The 23,767-nt window shown below is 36.4% G+C and overlaps 1 protein-coding gene across 1 annotated transcript in view; it reads left to right on the forward strand.

The window, feature by feature from the left end:
• The window catches only part of CORIN (corin, serine peptidase), a 136,991-nt gene that overhangs the window by 44,081 nt on the left and 69,143 nt on the right, over positions 1–23,767 (forward strand). Inside the window, 1 exon segment of the mRNA XM_040554938.1 lies at positions 15,213–15,394. Within this exon segment, the coding sequence (XP_040410872.1) occupies positions 15,213–15,394 (182 nt within the window).

Raw genomic sequence — 23,767 nt, forward strand, 5'->3', positions numbered from 1 at the left:
AGCAAGAGGTTTTGCCTTTACAAAGTATTTATGGAATCAGAATATGTTTTATTTTATTTCAATTGATTTCCTTTCAATTTGTTTCCTATTTGTGTTTGGGAAGCTGCACAGACTTTACTATCTCAGAATAAACAGGGAATATTCAAAGTAAATAAGTCGTGTCAGAAACTTTGAAGTTCATTAGGATTTATTACTGTATGATCCAAAAGATGAGATGACAAAATAAGTGCATTACATTTTCAGAATGTGAATTCAGTCTAGGCAACTTTAAGTGAAACAGATATAGTAACTGCATAAAGATGTTATTTAACACCTTCTCCTAGTCCCCAGTGATAATTCATCCTGATGAGACGAGTCAAAAGTAGATGAAATTGGGGAATTCTGTCAGCAACTCTGGGGTGACTCTGGAGAAGGGCCTTTGTTGGTATGAAAGGCTCTTGGAATAATGAGGGACAATCGCTTTGTATGTGTTGAGCACAAATACAAAAAGAGGAGACAGGCCTGTTGAACAGGGGCATTTGGCAAGTATTAGAAAATACTCAAGGAATCTGGAGAAGCAGAAGAGCAACAGTGGAAAGACCCCAAGGATAGTGAATAGGGGTAGGTCCCTGTGCTGTAGGCCTTTTTCGGAAATATGGTTGCTTTTAACATAGTATCACAAAAACGTACACTAATAGGCAGAACAGTTGTTACTGACGTTGTCTGTAATTCCTCCAGTGAATTCCTGCTGTCTCATTCTAACTGGCAGCACGTCCCTGATAACATTATCTATTGATACTTCCTTGTTTCTTAGTGCAATTGCTTCAAATTTATGTAGAGCATAAGTGACAAATGCTGCCTACACAGTAGAAAATAAATGAAACTTCTGTGATGCTCAGATGTTTATTCTTAGGTATTGTTGAGAGAATCTGTTGGCAGCTTCAGCCATGGGAGCAATAATTACAACAATGTGTTACAAGAAGCAACAAGAAGGGAAGTTCCAAACACTGATCTTTGGCATCCAATGCGCTGTCATTACACAGCTTTGCTCTGATGTTTTAATTTATGTCTGTTTCACATTTATCTTTCATGTGTTTGTAAACATTGTTTTCATTAACACTTGAAGGAGATTAAGTTTCTGGGCAGGGAGCAGCTTCAGTGTTTGTGTAACACCCAGTGTAGTTAGGTACTGGAATTTCTGAATACTGCCACTATACTATTGCTCTTAAAAATCATTCTTCTGTATCTTACTACAATAAAAATGAGGTGTGGCAGTCAAAAAATTATATAAAAACTTATATTTCATTCTAGCAACTGGATGTAATTGTTAGCCCTACTGTTCTAAGAAAACATATACTAGTACCTTTAAAATGCTACTTTCCAAGTTGAAGTTTGAAAGTCCAACTAAAATCTGTGTGTGAAAATACATGGGAAGTTGAAGTGAATTAAGACAAAGCTTTTATTTGCTCATAATTTGGATAGTAAAGAGCTCTTTATTTAAAGGGATTATGAAACTTCTCCTTGGGTGAATGGAGGAGATATTTCCAACATGACTTCAAAATCAGATGTACAAAACCTTTCTTAACACTGTCCAGCAGCATTTCTAAGAGAAGATGACTATAGTGAAAATTGACATCTTAAATTTGTTGCTGTGCTTACCTAATGACTTCTGAAATGTTCAGTGTAGTAACTTTGTCCTGTTGGGTAGTAGTCTGCAACCTATTGCCTCCAAACACTGGTACTTCATTTGTTGTAAGAAAAATCTTCTCAGATATGTTGGTTATCATTAAGGATTTAAGCTAATGAGTTTTAGTTTACCAGTGGGAGACACTAGGAATGGGCAAAAGGTCAGTAACTGCAATGCAGTTCTTGTTTATTTCTTTATAGCAACTCATTTGCATTGGATTCTGCAAGGTCTGCAGAATTTAGATATTGCATTCAAGAAGACAAAGAAAATCTGAAAAAAAAGTACAATGTTTTCAGATTTTTGAAAGAAATTGTAAAGTCAAAATGCCTGTAAAATTTAAAGTTTCAAAATTAATAGAGAAGTTCATAGTAGGTCAGCCTGTAAGCGCATAATGCAAACACTCCTTGAATGATACTTTCTAATAGTGCTTGCGTTATGTGAATACATATGCTTTATCAAAAAGGCTTGGTAAAATCAGCAAGCTATGTAAGATCCTGAAGACCTACATACATGGCTTATTTCAGACTTGGAGTGTTAGGAATAAATTTGAAGATTATGGATTCTTATAATACCTCTTCATTGTCATGCTGTCTTCTAAAGCAGAAACAAAAAAGTGGAGTAATTCCACTAATCTTCTGTGTAGAGGATTTTTCTGTGTTTTCCAGAAAGCAGAGGAAATACCTTCCATTGACAGATCCCTAGAGTGTTAAATCTGTGGAGGTCAAACTTAATTTAAGCTCTGCCAAGAAAATAGTATTTGAGCAAAGCAAATCAAATAGGGTAATATGCTCTCAAGGGAAAATTCTCGTGCACCTTTCATTTCTGCATCTGTTTATACACTAGATGCTTTTTTTCATGTCAGACATCTTTGAAAACAAAGTTGTGAAATGGCTGGTCTTAAGTTAGGGGTGAAAGAGTCCATCTGAGATCATTGCTTGTTATCTTGATTAAAATCTGCAAAACTACTTCACTCGTGTAGTCCTGCATTATTTTTTTCTCTCAGCTTCATTCTAAAGTAGAAAGCTGTATAATGAAGAGAAAATGTTTCTCTATGATTTTCTGACTCTCTCTTGAAAAGCAGTTTGTCATGTCAGTATCTGTATCTACAAATTTTTTTGGTGTGCAGTAACCTCCATGGTACAATAAGAGTAGTCAGCTAGAGTCATTGAAAGCCAAAGGGGGCTGCATGATATGTTAGGGTTGTGCGGAAATTAATAGTGAAAATTAGGTTAATAGGAAAAATATCCTTTGAAGAGGCAAGGATAGTGGGAAATAGCTCAGTGGAAAATTTTTTTTTCTTTTATTTAATTTTTTGTGTGTGTGTGTGTGTTCATTGTCTTCATTGCTTTTCTGTAATTTGTAAAAAGGGACAAAGTAGAATGTTTCATTTTCAATATGGACATAAACTAGGATGCTATATTAGGTCCAGAAAGCAAATCCAGAAATGCATGGTGTCTTCTATTAGAAGCTGACAACAGTTTAAAACAAATTTGAAATAAAGAAAATTTCTTTCAAGTCCTCTTAGAATATGGAAAAGAATCAAAATTCACAGAGCAAGGGATCTCTGTCATTTTTTGTGTAACACATGAATATGATCAGTGATGGGGCTATTTTCCTTCTCTTGCCTTTGTGAACTGCACTCTAAGCTTATTCATGGTCTTTGTTCCTCCTGCTTACAGTGAAATTGATTTTTATTTGTTTTTCTTTAATTGCAGTGCACAATTAGAATTTTAAAAATAATAAGACATTATATAAAAATCATTTCTTAGAATTGATTGATGCTTTTAGAGTATTTAGTAGCAAATGTTAACATATTCGTGTAGAACTTGTTCATGTAGCTAAAGAGAATTTTTATTTTAAGACTTTGAGTAGGAAACTATCAGCATACGTTTAAGTCAATATCTGTTTTTCAAAGTCCATAATGTGTTCAGTTTTGTATGAACTGTGTATGAATATGTTTACATTTTGATAGGTAATCCTACACTGGCACGTTTCAGTCTTGTTTTATTCTACCTAATTTTGGTAAGAAAAACACATAAATATGTCAAGTCAAAATAGCAGCTGTTAGGAGCTCTGGATAAGCAGTCTGATAGGTAACCTGTGACATAGCTGCTACACTAGCTTTTTGTAATGTATTTGTGCAGAGATGTGAAATTGTAGTTGCAAAATTTTGCAATTCTACAGCTTGTAAGAAATATTTAAATTTCATTGCTTGTGATGACGCAGTTTCAGAGTCACTTTTGAAGTAACTGTATTGAGAAACCCTCCTGGAAGGACATTTAGAATCCCCTGTCAGAATCCCTATCAAATTTGCACTGGTTTCATTGGAATTGCTGCAACCCGATTTAAAGAGTTCAGCTACAGCATTGGTGACGATAACGTAACAGTGCTCTGAGGAAGAAGGTGGGATGATTTCCTCCTACTCCCCACAGTTTTGTCCTTTTACTTTCTTCTCCTGGCTCTATCACCATTTTTCATGCCGTGACCCAAGCATGTCGGTGGAGGCTGTTTTCAGATGTTTATAAAGTCGCTACCAGACATTTCCTGAGTTTGCAGTCTGCCTCTTTACACACCATGGGAATGGCTTCATCCTTTTTATATGCTTTCTTTTTGATGGTGGCTATTTAGACCAAGCAGTTAACGTGACTCAAAGAGATTATTCCAGCTAGATTTTTGGCAATGGTTTTCTGTCAAGGAGATCCATCTACTCTGTTCATCAGTCTTGAAACAGAAGACTATAAACTTCAACTTTCATATCATGCGTAAATCAGAGGTGGTTTTCAGTGGATGAAGTGCTTTCTAAGCAGAATGTTTGAAATCACATGTTTTGTTTTAAATGTTGCCATATCTTGTTTTTAAGCCCTCAGGAACCTGATGGGCTGATTAAGTACAAGAAAACACACTGTTGTAAAATCTTTCTGTAAATAGATAACCAAGTTATAATCCAGCCCTCAGTTTTAAAATCTAGTTGTGGTTCAAGTAAGCACAATTGTGACCACACAACCTTGGAGATCCAGCTAATGAACATGCATTGTCAAATCCTGTTAAATAATGAAAATAAAAATTAGAAAGAAGGAGTGTGATAAAGTTGTGAATGCTTGCCCACACAGATAATATGCTCTGCCACTGTTATTCAATTTTGTGTCCTTCATTGCTGATTTAAAGCATTCTACAAAGTAAATTAATGTAACTTGTACTGTTTAGCAGAAAATCTGAAGGACACACAGGGTGTGTTACCTGAGAAAGCCCAGACAAGTAGAACGACTGCATACTTTTTTTTTTTTCCCTTCTCCTTGGGCCCTTTGTAGCAGTCAATACGCCTTCTGATAGCTGTAATTTCACCAATAGTTATAGTAATTGTAATGGCATGGTCTAATTCTTTCATAAATAAACTGTTGAGGATAGAGCTGCTAATGGCAGATAGTCAACATGCCATGTATTAAGAGAAACATTTAATAATGTGTTGCCTGCGCAATGTACGTAACCAGTTTCAGCTCCAGTCCCTCCTCAAACTGATTATGCACTAATTCTAGGTGAAATAGAACTGACTTACAGCAAGAAGAAAGTGAAATGGCTGGCAGGTGTAATGCACAGGGGAGAGATTCAAAGTAGCAACACTGTCTAAGATATCTGTCAAATAGTACTAAATAGTGTCTGTGTACTTTTGGAAATATTTATGTACAATAACAGATGTCAAATACAAAGTCGTGGTTGAAACCATGTTGCACTAACTGTGCTGAACATACCTGAATTATTTTTCTAAATAAAAGGGCAATGAAACAACTTTTAGTTCAAACAGAAAATTTAGTAAGTAATAAATGGATGTATATGAAAAAAGAAAATCTACAACATGCAGATTCAGAAAGTGACATTGCACAGGGAAATGAGTTACAACATGAATTACAAGAAAACACACCCTCAAGCCCCAACTCCAGCTCTGCTTAAAGCTAATTGATCAAGAAAAAAATGTTATTTTTACTGTCCCACAACCAGAACATGTTCTTCATGAGATACAAATGAGACATTGAGTCGACAACCAGCTGGTTTACACATGACTTCAAAGAAAGGAATACTCACACATGTCTGAAAGATTGACATTGACTGTATTCCAAAGAAATACATGAAGAAACTTTAAAACAAAGAAATAAAATGTCACAACTGTTATAATGCAGTTGAAATCAGTGTTGCATATATATAACTTGTATTACTCATAATTCTGTCCTTCATGAGTTATTTCATTAGTATTGTGTAATTGTTTCATATAAGGCAGACAAAAAAATGTGCTAATGAGAAGACTACAATTGGCATCGTCCCTCAGAACTCAGACCTTGAAGTCAACATGTGGTACTCATCTTAGGACCCATTGTTACTTCGTCCAAGGCTGAGACAGCGTAGAGGTGAGAAACACGAAGTTCATCCTTGCAAAGGGTGCAAGGGAAAGTACAGGTAATGATGTGGGATTGGTCAAAATGCCTATATTTAAAGTTCATTGACATGTTTTCATAGAAGACCGTTACCCCAGATGTGTATAATTAAAAAAAAAAAAGTGCACTAGTTACAATTTTTTATGCCTAATATCTGTCCTGGGCACAAACAGGAAGAAAAGGTGGTTTGCTTATTAAAGCATTTCTATAATCACCAGGAATTTCTAGTATCTTCAAGTATTTGAGTAGTGGAACTTGAAATTTGGCAGGGAGGTTGCTCTCATAAGTGGTAGGCTCTGCATCATGGCTCTTGCAGGCTAAGAAGAAAAGGGAAGTAAAATGGAAAATTTATTTACTTTAGGGTAACCTCTGCAATTTATTGTTGTTATAAAGTTTATGGACATATGCATATAAATTAACCCCCAAATATGGACTTACAAGTCTGAAAAATTGTAGCTCACGTGTTATGTGTTGACAAAAGAGTGATAGAGAACTCTGAAAGCTTTTCCATCAGGGACATGGCTCAGCTAGTGTTGGAGGGCCCATGAAAGACTCTCCGTGGCATTGACCCTCCTGGTAGCTGGGGGTGGCACTGGTGCCAGGTTGCAGGCTCTTGCATAAAAGGGTCTGAAATAGTCTCTCATCTCAAACTCTTTTACAGTAATGTGCCAGTAGATGGCAGATGCAGTGTAGGGGAAGGACAGATCAGGGACAAAATATAGGGAAAGCTGGTCAGAAATTAGAAGCTGGAGAGAATGTTTTCACCCATTCAGAGAACTGTCATTTTCCTGCCCATACACAGTGGCTGTACACAACTACTGATATGTATAGTTTGCAGAGGACAACTCAATGTACAGAAAGTGATTACTTAAGAAATTAATTTAAAAATTAAAAGCTAGAAAAGTAATCTAGAGATAGGCAATGGCATCCTGCATTGACCAAAATGACATTGGTGGTTCAGTGGGTGTGAGGCTAACTTTTACCACAGCAGGCACCACCAAATCTGTCTGCAGTGTTTCACTCTCTCCATGGATCTAATGTACATGAAAACTTTCCCAAATCACAAAATAATCTTCTGTCAAAGTGTGTTGGGAGGAATTAAGGATGGAACAGAGTTAAAAGTTTATCAAGCAGAGAAATATTTTTCAGAACAGTCTGCGCATGGGAATGTCCCTTTGAAAACATTTCACAACACTACTCAGGGGAGTTAAGGGAAGGAGGCAGAAGAGGAAATCACGGGATTGGTTAATTTATGAATGCGTATTTTACTGATTGATTGCCTCCAGCCTAGTTGGCCTAACTATTTTCTGTGTGTATTGTCTATTATAAGCTGTGATGTCTGGTCTCTTAGCTGGTTTGTTAACTAGGGATCACAGGTCTTCCTTACTTTCTCCTATGTATACAATATATTATTATGGATAAATAAATGGTGATCATTCAAGTAATTGAAATTATTATTTACAACAAATCATAAAGTGGACGTGGCCTTTTTTTAATATTTATTTGACAATTTATTATAGAAAAACAGACTTTGTTTTTACAAAATGAGATTTATTTCATTTAATAAAATGGAGTAACTGTAACACATGAGCTTTCAGTAAAACCTTGCATTTTCACAAACATTGTGGGAGAATTAAGACTGGTAGTTTCCTATGAGACTTTTGCATGTGGACTCAAAACCACAAAAATGTAGTTGAGGGAACATTTTATCTCTACCCTTCTAGTAGGTATGAGTACACCATTTGTGCAGAAGTTAATAAACAAAAAGGTTTTGGATTGAACAGTGTTTAAAGGATTCTCTGAGAATTCATATGCTTTTCAGCTCATGCTTAATCTCTTTTAATGCTCAGCTTATTCACAAATACTTTTAAAACTATCTGCAGTAAAAAAAAAAAAGTAATGAGAGTTCAGCTAGAGAGACATACTAAGTTTTTTGTATTTTTGCCTCTCCCACGAGAGGTAATTGTTCCTCTGCTGGAGCCTGCAGTGGTAAAGCACCATGCTACCTGCAGGCTGAGCAGCACAGGCAAGTTAGTCACAGGATCATGCAGGTGGGATGGCCCCTCTGGAGCTCTTCTGCAACCTCTATTTAGATCAGGGCCAACTTTAAAGATAGATCAGATTGCTCAGGGCCATTTCCAGAGGTTCCACAACCTCTCTGGTGAACATGTTCTGGACCACATGTTAGATTTCAAGTTGCTATAATTTGGCAATGCTGCTGAAAGAATCAGTTTTACCCCATTTCTCTACTTGTTCTTCTCTAACTCAGCATTGCGCTTTTTTTTGAGGTATGAACTTCTAAGTGTGGAGAAAATACCCATAGAATTAAAAATATATCACACATCTGTTCTTCCATCAAACTGCACCTTCAGCAAGAGTTTATTCCATAAATATCCTAAAGAGCAGAACTGTGCCTTAATACATTGCCTCCTTCCATGCCTGCTGCTGGCACCAGATAAATTATGGTAAGAGAGCCATAGACCTGCCCGTTTATTTTTAACATAATTGGTCTCTGAGTAGCAGTAAATAAAGACTAATCAAGACGGAGATTTTTAATCATCTTCTCATCCTTCAGTAGATTAAGCAACATGTCCATACTAAACTTGATCATTATCCAGAAATATTTAATTTATAGAGCACACACGACTGAATATTGAAACTGGGCCAAATATTGCAGTAATTGCTGGGTAATCCTATAAATTCTATAAATTCTCCTTAGCTTTTTAAAATCAGTATGCAGTTGTCTTTTAGAAGCCTATTAATTGCTAAATTATTGCTGTTCTGTGTATATATACAAACATTTACACTGTAAATGTTCAAATGGAGGATTACCTACACTAAGCAAGTGAGGTGAATTTATATTTGTGTTATTTCATATAAATGTAAATCATTTAATATGCAGATGAATCTACTGAACAGATTACTCATCTCTAACATTTTTAGAAACTTTTAAACTGCTGTTTATATGGGTAAATATAAATGTACAGTTATATTTTATTTTTTTAAACTATTATTTGTAAAATTTAAATTGTAATGAATAATTAGTATGTTGAAACACCTTTGGAAACGATGAACCATATATTGAACTTTGCTATAGTTACATTTGCAGAAATTAACATACTTGTACTACTATTACCTGATGGCTATATATCAGGCTATAGCTACAGTGGGGTGCTTAGGAAATTAATGATTTAGATGTGGGTTAGGGAATACAGAGATCAAACTGAATAGTTCACATTTGTATAAAACTTCATCTGAAAGTCCTCAAGAGCTGTTTATTTTTATTTTTTTAAATGGCAGTCACACTTGTACAAATCATAACAACAGCATAAATTTGTTTAGCCATGGTTAGCTCAAGTAGATCTCAGTCACAGACTTGTTAAATTCAATTAGTGACCCTGCTATCATTTCCTTTAAAAAACAAGTCAGCAAAACATATTGCTTTCAATTACAATGTGAGGTAATCATGTATGCTTCATTGGACCAGTGGGAGTAATTTAAAGCTAATGAGATAGAATCACTGCTTATGTTACTTTTCAATGTAATATAATTTTATAGTGTATTGTGTGTTTTCTTAGAAAGTAAATGAGAAGTTAACTCTAAGCATCAGTCTGAATAAATTAAATGGCTAACATCAACAAATAACTAAAATGGAGTATCGATTTACCTATGTGGCATCTTACAGATTTTTAGAGATACTTTGGCAGCTTAAACACCCTCCGTAGGAAGTAGTGGGTTTGTTTCTGGTGTTTTCTGTGTTAAGGAGCCTCAGTTAAACCAGTTAATACCTTTGCCCAAATGTAACTCTGTTAATAAAACTTTTTGAAGAAATTAATTAATTAAAAATGAAAAGCTAACAAATTCCAAAGCCCTAAATGACTGTTTCCAGTCACTTGCCTTGTCAAATGCCCTTCATTTAGGGAGTTTCTCAAGCCCCAGTCAAGAGGCAGTGATGGCTACTGTGGCGCTCTCGCTGTGCCCTTTCATTCTCTCCTTATCAAAATAGATTCTGTGAAAAAAAGGAGTATTTTGGAATGTCTTTATCTGAAGAAACATTTCAGGTCAGATAGTAAACCTTTAATTTGACAGTACAAGGTGCAGAACTAATAAGCAGCAGCTCTTCCTGTCAGCAAGAGGGACCATTTGTTCCTGGGTTTGTACACAACCAACTACATGCTTTCTGGTGCTGAATTCTGTGCCTTTCTACACATCATAATCTGGTGGTGAAAAGTACTATTTTAGAATATATGCGCGTCTTTCCAGGCAACAAGTAAGCTGCCAACAAGGGAGATGCAAAGAGACAGTTCTAGACATAAAGGCTGTTGTCTTGTATCTGATAATTTCAATTATAAAGAGCATCTAGTATTGTGTAAATGTATCTAAAGTTATTTGGAGAATATATCTCTAAAGGTATCTATTTTGAATCAGTGGTTCCAGCTACTGTATGTAATAAACTCAGCAACAACAATGGCAGAACATTCCTCCTGTTAGATACTGAGCAGAGGAAAGCAACCACACTGATGTCAGAATACTCATGCAAGTGAGTATTTTGCTTTTCCCTGATTTCTCCACATTAGCACGGATAGTGAGGCACCTCTGGCAGCTTTTTATTCCCTGCCTGTGGGGTTTGCTGCCACGATATCACACAGTTGCTAATGGTACTGTGTTTTTTCTATTACTGTAAAATAAAACACTGGAGTTAAGTAAGGAAACTGTCGGGTACTGAAGACCTTTCAATTCAAGCCACTTATTCATCTCTGAATGTGGAGTTCTAGCAACGTTTTTGGGATGAGGAGGTAGAACCATGAGTCAGATACAAAGAGAAATACAATTTAAGTGGTATACTTGGAGAAAGATCTTTTTCATTATGAATGGGTATGAATGAAGCAAAATTGTACTTGCAAAAGCCCAAAAGGTTTTGCAGTAATTTAGATATAAACTGCAACAAGTTGTGTTGAAAATTTAATCAGCATAGGTGTACAGGAGAAAACAGGACTCTTTATCGGGGAGTATAGTAGTGGGACAAGGGGTAATGACTTCACACTGAAAGAGGGTAGATTTGAATTAGATATAAAGAAGAAATTCTTTCCGATGGATGTGGTGAAGCACTGGAACAGGTTGTCCTGAGAAACTGTGGATGCCCCATCCCTGGCAGTGCTCAAGACCAGGCTGGATGGGGCCCTGGAAAACCTGATCTAATGGGTTAGAATTAGATGATCTTTAAGGTCCCTTCCAGCCCAAACCATTCTATGATTGTATGATACATTAGATGAGGCATGTGGAATCTAAATGTGGCCTGGATGTAAAGGCACAGAACGAAATGCAGTTTGAAAATGATCCCCAAGATGCAAGTCTGTGACAGACTGATTTATTTCTGGAAAGAGCCTTTTGTTCCTTCTCAAACTCTGAGGCAAATGTTTATCCTTACAATAAAGAATATGGTGAGTATTCAGTTTCATGTGTTTATATTTTTGCAATAAACTATTTCAAATATGGCAGCTTTCATTAATGACTAAACTTACTATAATCTACTTAAAGAAAGAAAAAATGATAATTTGAAGTGTCTGTATGCATGCATGTGTATGTGTGTTTGTGTATTTATTTCTGAAATGTCAAAAAAAAAAAAAAAAGAATACTGAATACTGAATTGTTATTGGCTAGATAATTTTAATTCCCGAACATCTCTTTTTTCAACTTATGCCACCTGCCTCTCACGCCCCTGTCATCCACCACTGTGAACTTGATTCCACAGCCTTCCCACAGGTCCTCAGGGCTTGAGGTTGCTCAACCTACTGGGGCCCTGTTGGCCCTCTTTGCTGCAAGGCTGCACTGCTGGCTTTATGCCCAGCTTGCTTTCTACCAAGGCCCCAGCAGAGCTTCTCCCCAGCCAGTCAGTATCTAACCTGTATCATTATAGTGAATTCTTTCTTCCCAAATGCAGGAATTTGCACTCATCCTGGTTGAATTTCATGATGTTCCGGCTGGCCCGTTCCTCCAGCCTGTCCAGGTACCTCTGAATGGCAGCTCTGCCATCAAGCATATTGATTACTTTCCTCATTTTGGTGTCATCTGCAAACTTTACAAGAATGCACTTGGTCACCACCTCTAGGCCCTTGATAAATATGTTGAACGGGACAATCCCAGTACTACACATCTAGTTATTTTATCATAACAGACAATCAGGTTGGTCAGCCGTGGTTTACCCATGATAAATTTATGCTGACTTTTCCCAGTCATCATCATCTTGCTGTGACCAGAAGTGTGTTCAAGGAGGACTTGCTTCATGATTTTTGTAGGGACTAAATTAAGGCTGACCATCTTGAAGATACCCAGCTTGATATTTTTGGCCTTTTTTTTGAAGATGGGTGCAACACTTGCTGTTTTCCAGTCATGAGCAACCTCCCTTGATTTCCATGACCTTTCAAAGACTGGCCTTGCAAGAGCACTGGCCAGTTCTCTCAGCACCCTTGGGTCCCATGGACTTGTGTGAGTAAAGCATTTCTGAATGTATCAGCTGGTTTTGTAGGGGAAGCATGTTTAATTAAATGTATTGTAGGTCTCTGTAAATGTTGCTACTTCCATCGAGAGATGACATTTTCTACTTGAAGCAGTGTTGTTTCCTTTCAAAATTCGGTGACAAATAACCTTCATGGGCAACGTAATATTTTTTTTTAGATGAAATTCACTTTAATTACATCACTTTCTGTATGGAATCTCTCCAGAATTTGTTGTGATAAGAAAATCAGCTGTGGTAACAGTTGTGGCAGCTCATGATTATGATGGAAAAATATAATTGTTTAGGTACAAGTAACAGTCTAATTATCTTTTATTTACAGAGCTGTAAATACAGAGCATTTTCAGCACATGACCCTGAAATCAGACAGTGAAGACAGTAGACTCTTGCAGCCATATTTCTAAATTGGATAAGAAAATGAATAAAAACAATGTGCGAATCACATTTTAAACAGATATGTTAGGAAGTCATTATTCTTGTTTTCTGAATGACAAAACATTGATTTCAAGTTAAATATAAAATTACAATTTACATAGTAGCTTTTTAATAAAATAAAGCCAGCAAAGACTAATAATGCTTTAAAAAAAAATAAAATTTACTTGTACTTCAGACCCAGAGGTACATTTTTCATTATATTCTCAGGAATATGTGTCCCAACTCTAATTATGCCTGAGAAAATTTGAACTGTTTTAAATGTGACTGAGATTTTTTTTTTTTGCTTACGATTTTTATGCAATTTCTGCTCTTGGCTATTAATTCATAAATTACAAATGTATATTAGCTTCCCAGTCTTTCACTGGTAACTTTTTTTAGAATATTTTAAGAAATGCAAAGAACACTAGAGTGAATCCTAGGGAGATATCCACACACTGAGAAAATGTAGTGATAAGGCATTAGGTATTATTGAGAGATCTTTTATGACATTTACACACCTTATTTCTGTTACCTCAGCCAGAAGGCTGACATAGTCTTCTGACAAAGTCCACTCAGAGGTCTTGTTTTTCCTGCTATATGTCTAGGCCTCTTTTCTTCCTAATTCGTTGATGTCTATAATATGATTTTTTTTTTCTCTAGAGGTTATGGGATACTGTCAAGTTGAAGTTTAGTTATTTATTCAGTGTGAACAGGTTTATTTATTGGGTGCCACCATCTAGCCACGTTAGTGCTTCCACTTTCCAGCCAGTGGGTATTTGCCTTACATGTTGTTCCATATGTAACCGTCATATAGATTAAAGTGTTTGCATGGGCAGGAAATGTGTCTCATTTGGGCTGTGTTATGGGTCTTTCAGATGCAATTGCACCTGCTTACTGAGAGGTTTGCCTCCACTGTGCTCCAGCAACAGCTTAGGGTTAGTCTGTTTGACAGCAGTAATAATGTGCTCGCACAGATAGAGCTGACTGCTGCTGAGAAAGGCGTTGAACAGTTCTTTATAGCTAAGATTAACACTGGCTGTGCAAGAGCTTTTCTTCTTCTCCACCAGAATGGTTTTCAGGTGGTAGCTGGCAGTAAAGCAGAGAACTGTATTGTTGACATTCAGATATTCCTTCCTGTATGCATTATGCTGCAGTAGTCTATTGTAAATTATGTCTGCCACGTATCACCTAACTTGGCTGAGGCTGCTTTGAAATTTCTTGTCTGCTCAAATCTTGACTAACTTGGCTATCATTGTATCAGCTGTAATCTGGTAACTTTACTGTTTTTATACTTGTCCAGATGTACGGTTAACATATTAATAGATTCCTAGGCAGTTTTTACTGACTTCATTGACTCTACTTACGTAGACCTGGAGACAGCTCATAGCTATCTATTTTAATTACTTTTCCTCTGTATGCGTAGAGGAAGACTAAAGAAAAACTATATAAGCAGGTATATATATCAGAATAAGGAATAGACAAGTATATTGCATTTAAACTTGTTATACTTCTAAAATTACTATTTTACATTGCCTTTTTTAAAAATACAATTCTCAAATCATGTTAATATTTATTGCATTTTATCTGCTCCTGACACTATGTTTGACTCCTGAAGGGAAAGATGGGAAGAGCTCTAAAAGCCAAAAGATGGGGTGGCTTGGTGCTTTGCATTAAGGGTTCCTATAGTGTACATCTGGCAGTTATTGGTTCTCTCCATGAGCAGATTCAGCACACCTAAGTTGCCAGAAAGCTTACCCAATCAAAAACATATACAGTTTTTTCCAAGTTAGTGATTTTTTATCAGCTCATGAAAGTGCTTGACAAAAGTCTGAGTGGGTAGGTCTGCACAATTTGGGGAAAGAAGGAGAGGATGAGGAAGCAATCCCTCTTCTCTTGTGTCAGTGCACTATTACATTGCTTAAACTGTTGTTGAAACATCAGCTTCAGCTTGTGCAGATTTGGACTTAGAAACTGTTCTGAGCTTGACAGGGGCTTAAATGCAGCCTGAAAGCCAGAGCTGATGTTACCTTCAGTGAATAGTTTTTACGTACCCTTTTGGTGCAGCTCTGTAGAAAGTGAAATTTTTCAAACGTACTAATTACTACTTTTTTTTTCTTAAAAAAAAAATAAAATTTTTCGCTATCTGCAAGAGTGATAATCCTTTTTATCTTCGTTCTCTGTCTCTTTTCTCCAGTCGAGGCCTCTTGCCGTGCAGGACATTTTGCGAGGCAGCAAAAGAAGGGTGTGAACCTGTCCTGGGGATGGTAAATGCTTCTTGGCCAGAATTCCTCAAGTGCTCTCAATTTCACAACCAAACTGAAAATGACACAACTGCAAGGGTATGCTTCTCACCATACCAAGAAAAAGGAAAGCAATGTATGTTTCCATTCTCAACTTTTATACCATGTTCAAGAGTTCCTATTTAATAACGTATTATTTAATTCTGTAGCATAAGCTCTGGGATGAAATTATTGTTTCTGGTTCTGTTGTTATGTTAGCTCACATTACCGTGATAAGGACTGATTGTCAGGAGCTTATAGTTTTGTCATGCTTTAACTGGTTAGGCTGATTTATTTTATTTTATTTTATTTTATTTTATTTTATTTTATTTTATTTTATTTTAAAGACTTGTATTGATTTGAGGTTGTTTTCTTTGTTTTCTTTTGCATTAAAAATTCTGAGCTGTTTCTGGGAAAGAAGGCAGGAGAAAAATAATAGACCCTTTAAAGATGTTCTGCTGACTTTCTCTTTACTGAGCTCTAGTAGTAATAGGTTTGGTATTTGGAGCAGGAACTCAATACACGGCCAAATTTCAAATGTTTCTCCTTTGTCCTTGCTGTAAAAACGAGTCCAGAGCTGATCAAGATTTAAATTTTTCAAAAGGTTGGGTTCGTATACATCCGCTAGAGGCTTCTTAGACTTTTGGGAATAAAAGTCTCTGGAAGCCTACCTAAATACATGGTATTTCCTTCTCCCCAGAGCTGCTGGTCTGTTCTCTCTAGATGCAATATAGGTGAGATTAGACCTGACAGAAGCAAGCCTGACTCTTTTTTCCTATTGGCCCCATTGCTGGAGTTCAAGCTCTTGCTGGCATCTGAGACTTTACTGCTGATATTCATAATCATGTGAGCCTATGTGACAGAAGCTTGTACTGCCCATCAGTAGGTTTCAATTTTGTTAATGACTTTTGGGTGACAACTGGCAGGAAGAAATGATATGATGAAAATTACTTTTCATTTTTGTTTTGAAAAAAGCGAGGTTATACACACGAGCTTAAAAAATCAGTGAGGTTACTTGTTACCTACATCGTGTATCTTCAAATGTTAGTTAATGCTGCAATTAAGATTTGTATAGCCTGGCATATATCTCCCTGCACTTTCTGAATATGCATAGTGACATAGCCTTTAATAATTAGATCAAGTCATTTTTCTAGAGAAGTTCTCTGCATCTGTTAGGGCATGTTTTGAGGGTTAATGAAGTAAAGGACGCTGTTGTGCAATATGTACCCTTGCCTGTGGGAACATTTGTAATGGCTGCGGTGACAAAATAGGTAAAGAAGGATAGTGTTTTCTTGAAGGTAGCTGAGTGCTTTCTGGAAAAACTGAACACTATCCACAAGTCTCTTGCTCCATAGGTTCCTATGGGCTTCTGGGCAAGTTACTGTAGTGAAAGCCACTGGGAATAGTGTTTTGATATGAAATAAATATATGCTAAATATACTGAAAAATTAAGTCTCATGGGCCTCTACAAATAGGAAGCATTTTTTTTTTTCCATGCCTCATCTTCCTTTTTGTGAAATGGGAATAAAACTGTCCTTTTAGCTTAGAGGGATGTTGTAACTACATGTGTTATGCCTTTGATATTGTAGAGGTTGAACATCCTACAGGCTAGGAATATAATAATTTTGTCTTCATGTCATCCTCAATAACAAGTAAGATAAGAGGCTGTTGTGTAAATATATAAGGATGGTAAGTGGTTGTACACTGAGCAATGGGAGTAGCTAGCAATACTCAATAAATGACTAGCATATCAGTAATTGGTTACACTAGTTCTCAGCATAGAATGAGGTATAATTCTGAAAAAGCAGGATGTTAGAAACCTGGGTTTCATGCATATGTGGTACACCTACTGAATACAAGGTATGATATAAGTATGCCTTTTAAATTTGGACAAATTATAGATCGCTGAACTTTTCAAAAGCCCCAGTAAATCTAGGTAATTGAACTTTTAGATCAAGCTGGAAGAGATTGCTGACTTCTGAAACTTTCAAGTTTCAGACTACAATGATATATTTAGTATTTCATAATGCTAGAAAAGAATATGTTAGACTAGTGCCTGACTGATTATTCTTCCGTATTTTTTATGTCAGAATTTATGTCTGTGACAGTAAACTGTATAAATTACAGAAAAGTACACAGTGGATGCTTGCTATTTCTCACTAGAGGAAAACATCTAGAGCCAGCTGTGAAATTCAATGTCCTATCTGGCATACTGGAGACCCAGGCTGCTTATTGGCAGCTCTGACATCCTGTGGTATAAAATAAAAGGCATTTTAATTTAATTTATTCATGAACTAATGTGCACGATGCTTGGATATACCTTTCGTATAGAATGATAAACTATAGAGAATATTTTGACATCTTTCATATAAAAGAATGTTTGTAACGTGATTCATGCTTGTCTGAAAAAAAAGTAGTTTCTCCCAGGCAGTGAACTGTTATAGAATACATACGTGATGTGGTCACAGAAGTACTGAATGTATTGGAAAATTTGAACTGAATACCTTTATAGTAAAACCATCTGTGTTTGAAATGAATTGCAGAGAAAAAGGTTCAATAACCTAGACAGGGTTGCATCAGTCATGTTGATATCATTTCACACAAATGACAAAAGAATACCCAATAGCTGACAATCAGCTACTATGAGAATTAAAGTTCTAGGAATCCAGCTCTTGCGATTTAAGATAGATAGTTGAACTGGTTCCACAGTTCTGATGTGTAGTGGGGCAATGATGGGGAAGCATCATCAGGCATTCATTCTGCACTAGTCCAATAATGTGTTCTTGGGGGCAAAAAAAATCTCAGAAGCATTCCTGGGGGCTGCTATGCATATCACTAATCACAGAAATATTCCAGCTCTGTTTTTCCTGCTTTTAACTGTTACAGTGTTTTTGTGTATTTTATGTGCTTTGACCAGCCAACACAGCTGGTGCTGTTAGAACTGTGTAGAAAAAAGCAGAGTAGCTTGAATGAGAAATAAAGGAACACAATGAGCAGACTTATACTAACGTGGAGCTCTAGGAAAGCCCTGACATTATGTTTTAATGAATCTAAATGCCAAAATTCTTTCAAAAGCAGCAGTGAGGTTTCTGGCTCTTTATACAGTGAATTTTTCTAAGAAACAGTATGGAGCTGTCAGTCAATGTTCACTTTTGCATTACACTGAAGAGACGTTAAGTCTGTTTTGGTTATTCTGTTAAAAAATGATGCCCAAGAGGTATGAACTGCTCTTCATAGCTATGAGAACTGGAATAAGTAATACTATCCAAGCTATATAAAAGACATAGTGCATTAAAATTTAAATACAGAATATAAATTCCACTGCATTGTTACGTTGCATATTATTTACACTGTTAGTTCTGAAAGGTACAAAAAAGTATATAACAAAAAATGCCAAGAGCTTATTTCTAATTAAAAAATGCTTTAAAATAGCTAAAGGTTGTGCCAAACTATGAAAATATTTTTCATAGCATTTTTTTTCAAGAACAAAGTTACAGTTTTGTCTTATGAGATTTTATCTCTCCACAGATATATTTTGCAGTGTTTCTGAACACGAGCCAGCAGTGTGCCCAGGTGGCCAAGAAGGCCAATGGCATCCTGGCTTGTGTCAGGAGTAGTGTAGTCAGCAGGACCAGGGAGGTGATCGTCCCCCTGTACTCTGCTCTGGTGAGGCTGCACCTCGAGTACTGTGTTCAGTTCTGGGCCCCTCACCACAAGGACATCGAGGCCCTGGAGCATGTCCAGAGAAGGGCTACGAAGCTGGTGAAGGGCCTGGAACACGAGTCCTGTGAGGAGCAGCTGAGGGAACTGGGGTGGTTTAGTCTGGAGAAGAGGAGGCTCAGGGGAGACCTTATTGCTCTACGCAACTACCTGAAAGGAAGGTGTGGGGAGCTGGGGGTTGGCATCTTCTCACAGGTAACTAGTGATAGGACTAGAGGGAATGGCCTCCAGTTGCACCAGGGGAGGTTCAGGTTGGAAACGAGGAGACATTTCTTCTCAGAAAGAGCAGTCAGGCATTGGGATGGGTTGCCCAGGGAGGTGGTGGTCACCGTCCCTGGGGGTGTTCAAGGAAAGGTTGGGCGTGGTGCTTATGGGACATGGTTTAGTGGGTGACATTGGTGGTAGGGGGATGGTTGGACCAGATGATCTTGGATGTCTTTTCCAACCTTAGTGATTCTATGAATCTGTAAAGTAGTGAAAGTTAAATATATGAAAGCACATTTTCTTCATGCACCTCTTATTGCAAATCCTCCTGAATCACTATTTCATTCTTATTGGAGTGAATGCTATTGGTCTTAACCTTGACTCAGATTTAATGGGGACATTGACTTTCTTTATGTTAGTTCTTTAAAATATATATTTTTGTCTTCATTGGCTGTTTTTGTTTCTTTACCTTTTGTTCAATGTAAGAAAGTGAGTTTACATACTGTGATGGTTTCTGGGTATTCTAATCATCCCTACATACTAAAAAGGCATATCCCTTCCTCTTAAGATTTAAACTTTAAATCTGTAAAAAGTAAAGAATAAATAATAATAAAAAAGTTGTGAAAAGAAATGATAAAAAAATGAATGCTATGAAATTATAAGTAACACATGCAATTATAAATAACTCATATAACCTTTACATTCTTTAAGACAAATTTTTGTGAACTTTTACACACTGGTTATTGCAGTAGTTGTTCAGTTGGATGCGGTCTTTTAATTAAGTTTTTCTGGTTAGAAAAGTTACAATATTTGGTGATTGGGAAAGCCATTGCTGATATCCCAGATAATCTCCCTTCTTGGGAAAAACATAGAAATTAATTATTGTACATGTTGATAAATGCCCTGCAATGGCAAGAAAGAGCTAAATGCATGAATTATTGGCGTGAGCTCTTTTTCAGCTGTTCAGAGATGACACCCCAGGAGTTCTTAGCCTGTTTTAATCTGGATAAGAAGCATTTAATTGGAGCACCACATTAAGAATATTAGTAATAGTAATTTACTGCTTATGCATGCCATTTTAAGGTGCTGTAAAAACAAATAGTTAATAGATTTATTAATGCCACAACTACAGACTTCAGCAGAATTTGTTTATAACATTGCTTTTACCTAGGTTTACCTTTGTGTTTTGCAGTAACTTAGCTGAAGAGTTCGAACATTCTTGTAGTGGCTGTCATCATACATTACTTTGTCCTGCATAAACTGCTACAGTGGAAACAATACAGAAAATACTTAAGAGAATGAATATAATGTATGCAAAAAAGCTGCCAATTTTCTTGACCAAATATGCTGAACTAATGCAAATCTTGCTTTGCTTTGTTTGTTCCAAGCATCAAACACCAATAAAAATTGTTCTGACACTTATTATTTAATTTTTCTTTCTCTATTGTGCCCTGTTTATCTTTCAGGACTCTTCACCCTGATATGAATTTAGAGAAATTGCTTTGAGAAACAGCTTTGGACAGAGACTCAGCTAGTAGAGACTCAAGGCATTATCTGGTTACAACCAGATTTTATTATTTTATTTTATTTTATTTTATTTTATTTTATTTTATTTTATTTTATTTCTAGGCAATGAGAGGCTAATTATACAATACAGAATTGATTTGAGAGAAAACTTTTAAAATCAGGAAGACATTATCTTTCTTCTGTGCCCTTGCATTCACTTAATGCAGTGAAAAGATGACAGAGGTGATATGTGTATCTGTAACACTGACACTGACCAGCTGGAAGACCAGCAATAGGGAGACCTTTTTTTGAGGCAAAGTATTTTTTTCAGAATTGTGATGGTGTTCCATGTGTGGAAACATTTACAGTTGAAGGAACTCTTTTTTCCCAAGCACTCATTCTTTACGTCTGTTGACTTAACATTTTATTTTATTATGTCCATCAAGTTAATTTTTTTCTCCCATTGTGCCTCCCGCACCATCTGCCTACTTTCCTACTCTTTGCCTACTTCAATTCCAGCATGGAGTCTCTCATGTGGCCTTTTTAGGCCACTTCACTTGATTGGAAGAGAAAGGTCTCGTGTTCTTCCACCATGGGGTTTTGCATCATAGGGAATTAAAGAAATGAACAGTTTCTTAAGGGGAAGGAGTTGCCAATTTTCCTAACTCAGTGATCGTGATCTTAGTATCAAAACTTTATACAGCTGACAGCTACAAGATGCAGACACTGTGCCTCAGGGTACACAGAATACAGAGAGCAGGTGATGAAAATCTGCAGGCAAGAGAATACATGGATTCCTCTGAGTCCTACTGTGTTGTTGTAACTGTGTGAATGACTGTATTTGAATCAGAACAGAAATCCATCTAGCTTGTAATACTGTTTCCAAAAGCTGCTTTAAAATTATATGCCAACAGAGAAACAGAACAGGGCAAGACTCTGGGGCAATACTTGTTCAAAATCCTCCTGCATTTACCATTTATTTGAAATTCAAGGACATTTCTGTAATTTTTGACGCACCATAATTTTTTTATTCTATTGTTTTGTCCCTTTGTTTCATGAATCTACATCTATTTTAGTATCCACAGTATCCTGTTGTAAGGTGTTACAACGTATTTCTGCATTGTATGAAGTACTACTAACTGATTATTTTTAAGGCTATTTTATTTGATAGCATTCTTCATAGCACTAGACAGTGAATGGTGTCTCTTCTTCACTTTGAAAAAAAAATAGCACTTTTCATGGACATTTTCACAGATATACAATGCTTTAGCTATTACTATGCCTTGAAATGCAACCAGATAATATATTTGTTTCAGTTTGTGCTATCTGCAGTTATCCAGGGATGTGCCTGCATAATCCTCTAGAAGGCATTCCAATAATCTGGCTGAGAAGTAGAGTGCACAAATGATCTTGGCACCTTGGAGACATTTTTGATACTATAGTAGCTGGAGGTAAAATAAAGCACTTTTTTTTTTTTTTTTTTTTTTTTTTTTTTTTGCCACCAGTGGTGTTTAGTCAGGTATTTTTGGAAACTTTTCCAGACTGTAAACCTTTCTGGCAAAGGTCTGAAATAAACACCTGCAAATTGTTTATCTGTCAGCAAGGATTGCTTCCATTTTCTTTGTGTCCCTTTCATCTAACACTGTGTCTTCTTCAGGAGAAGTGTTTGTTTTGGTACACAAGACAAGGCTTTTATCATTTCCATTAAAATCTGATATTTGGAGATATGATCAAGTTGTTAACCTTCTGGAAACGTCCTCTTGGACAAGCTTAGTGGAAAACATAAATTAATTTCATTGGAGCTACAGTTCACAGTGTGCGTGCTCTCCTTGACCTGAGCTCTGCCCAGACTGCACCAAATATATCCAGTCATGGTCAGTTAGGAGACTGCAATATGTGAGATGAATTTTCTTATGTTCACATAAGAAAAAGAAGATGTTCACATTAAAAAGCATGCTAAGATGCTTCTAAAGAAATGGGGTAGACTGTGATGGAAATCAGAACGGATAGAAGCAGAACAGGGTAGGGAGGAATTAGGAAGAAAGAGTCAGAATGGTTTATAAGAACATGAAAAAAAACTAGAAGTGAATGTGGATTCCAGACTTTGTTCTTCTGATGTCTAAGAAAAACAGTCAGATAAATATCCTTGCTGTTTTTTACCTTTGTTCTCCCAAGCCATACTGGCACATTCACATGCGACAAAGAAGCCTGTTATTGTTGCTACCTTACTACAAATGAAGATCCATACTGATGGCAGAGATCAATAAGCAAATCAAGATGGTTCCTCTAATAGTTCCTTTTGATCTATCTATGCTGTATTCTTTTTTGAACATGCAGGAAATTGCATAAAAACCCAATTTAGAAGAATATAAGATTTCCAAGTCAGTTAAAGTTTCCTTTCCAACCTAAAATAACTTTCTTGTATGATGAATTACAATATTTTGATTATTTGATCTTCTATTTTTACCTGACGTCACTGTCTATGAGATAAACGCTGGTCTACAGAGAATTAGAGTTCATGCTGGCTCACTGTAGAGCTTACTAATTGTAGAGACTGGAAAGCACAATGTGTAAGGCAATGTGTATATCTGGGGTTCATTTGCAACTGAAGTATGTTCTTGAAGTTACAACTGAATGTAATATGAGTCTTTACAGAAAAAATAACGTACTGAAAATGTCTTAGATTGGAAAATGGAAATTATTATTCATTATTTCATATAATTTTGACCTTAATTTCTCAGTGCCTCTTTTTTCCCCTTGTAAAATAAAAATGTGGATGCTATCTAATATTATGTTGCTGTTAAGTCTAATGTATTTTGCAGTTTGTAACACCCTTCCAAAACTGGAAGAAAAGAGGTGAGCCTGTAACACTTCAGGTAAAAGTCAGGAAACATGTCCAATCACACAGTGAGTAGTGAGAGGAACCTACTGAAAAGCACATTATAAAGAAAAAAAAAAAAGGATGGTGCTGTTGGTTTTTCCCCACCTTGCATCTGATTAAGAGACATAAATGTTAAATAGCACAAACAAGTAGAAAAAA

This window comes from Cygnus olor, chromosome 4, assembly GCF_009769625.2.
Source record: "Cygnus olor isolate bCygOlo1 chromosome 4, bCygOlo1.pri.v2, whole genome shotgun sequence".
Lineage (NCBI taxonomy): Eukaryota > Metazoa > Chordata > Aves > Anseriformes > Anatidae > Cygnus > Cygnus olor.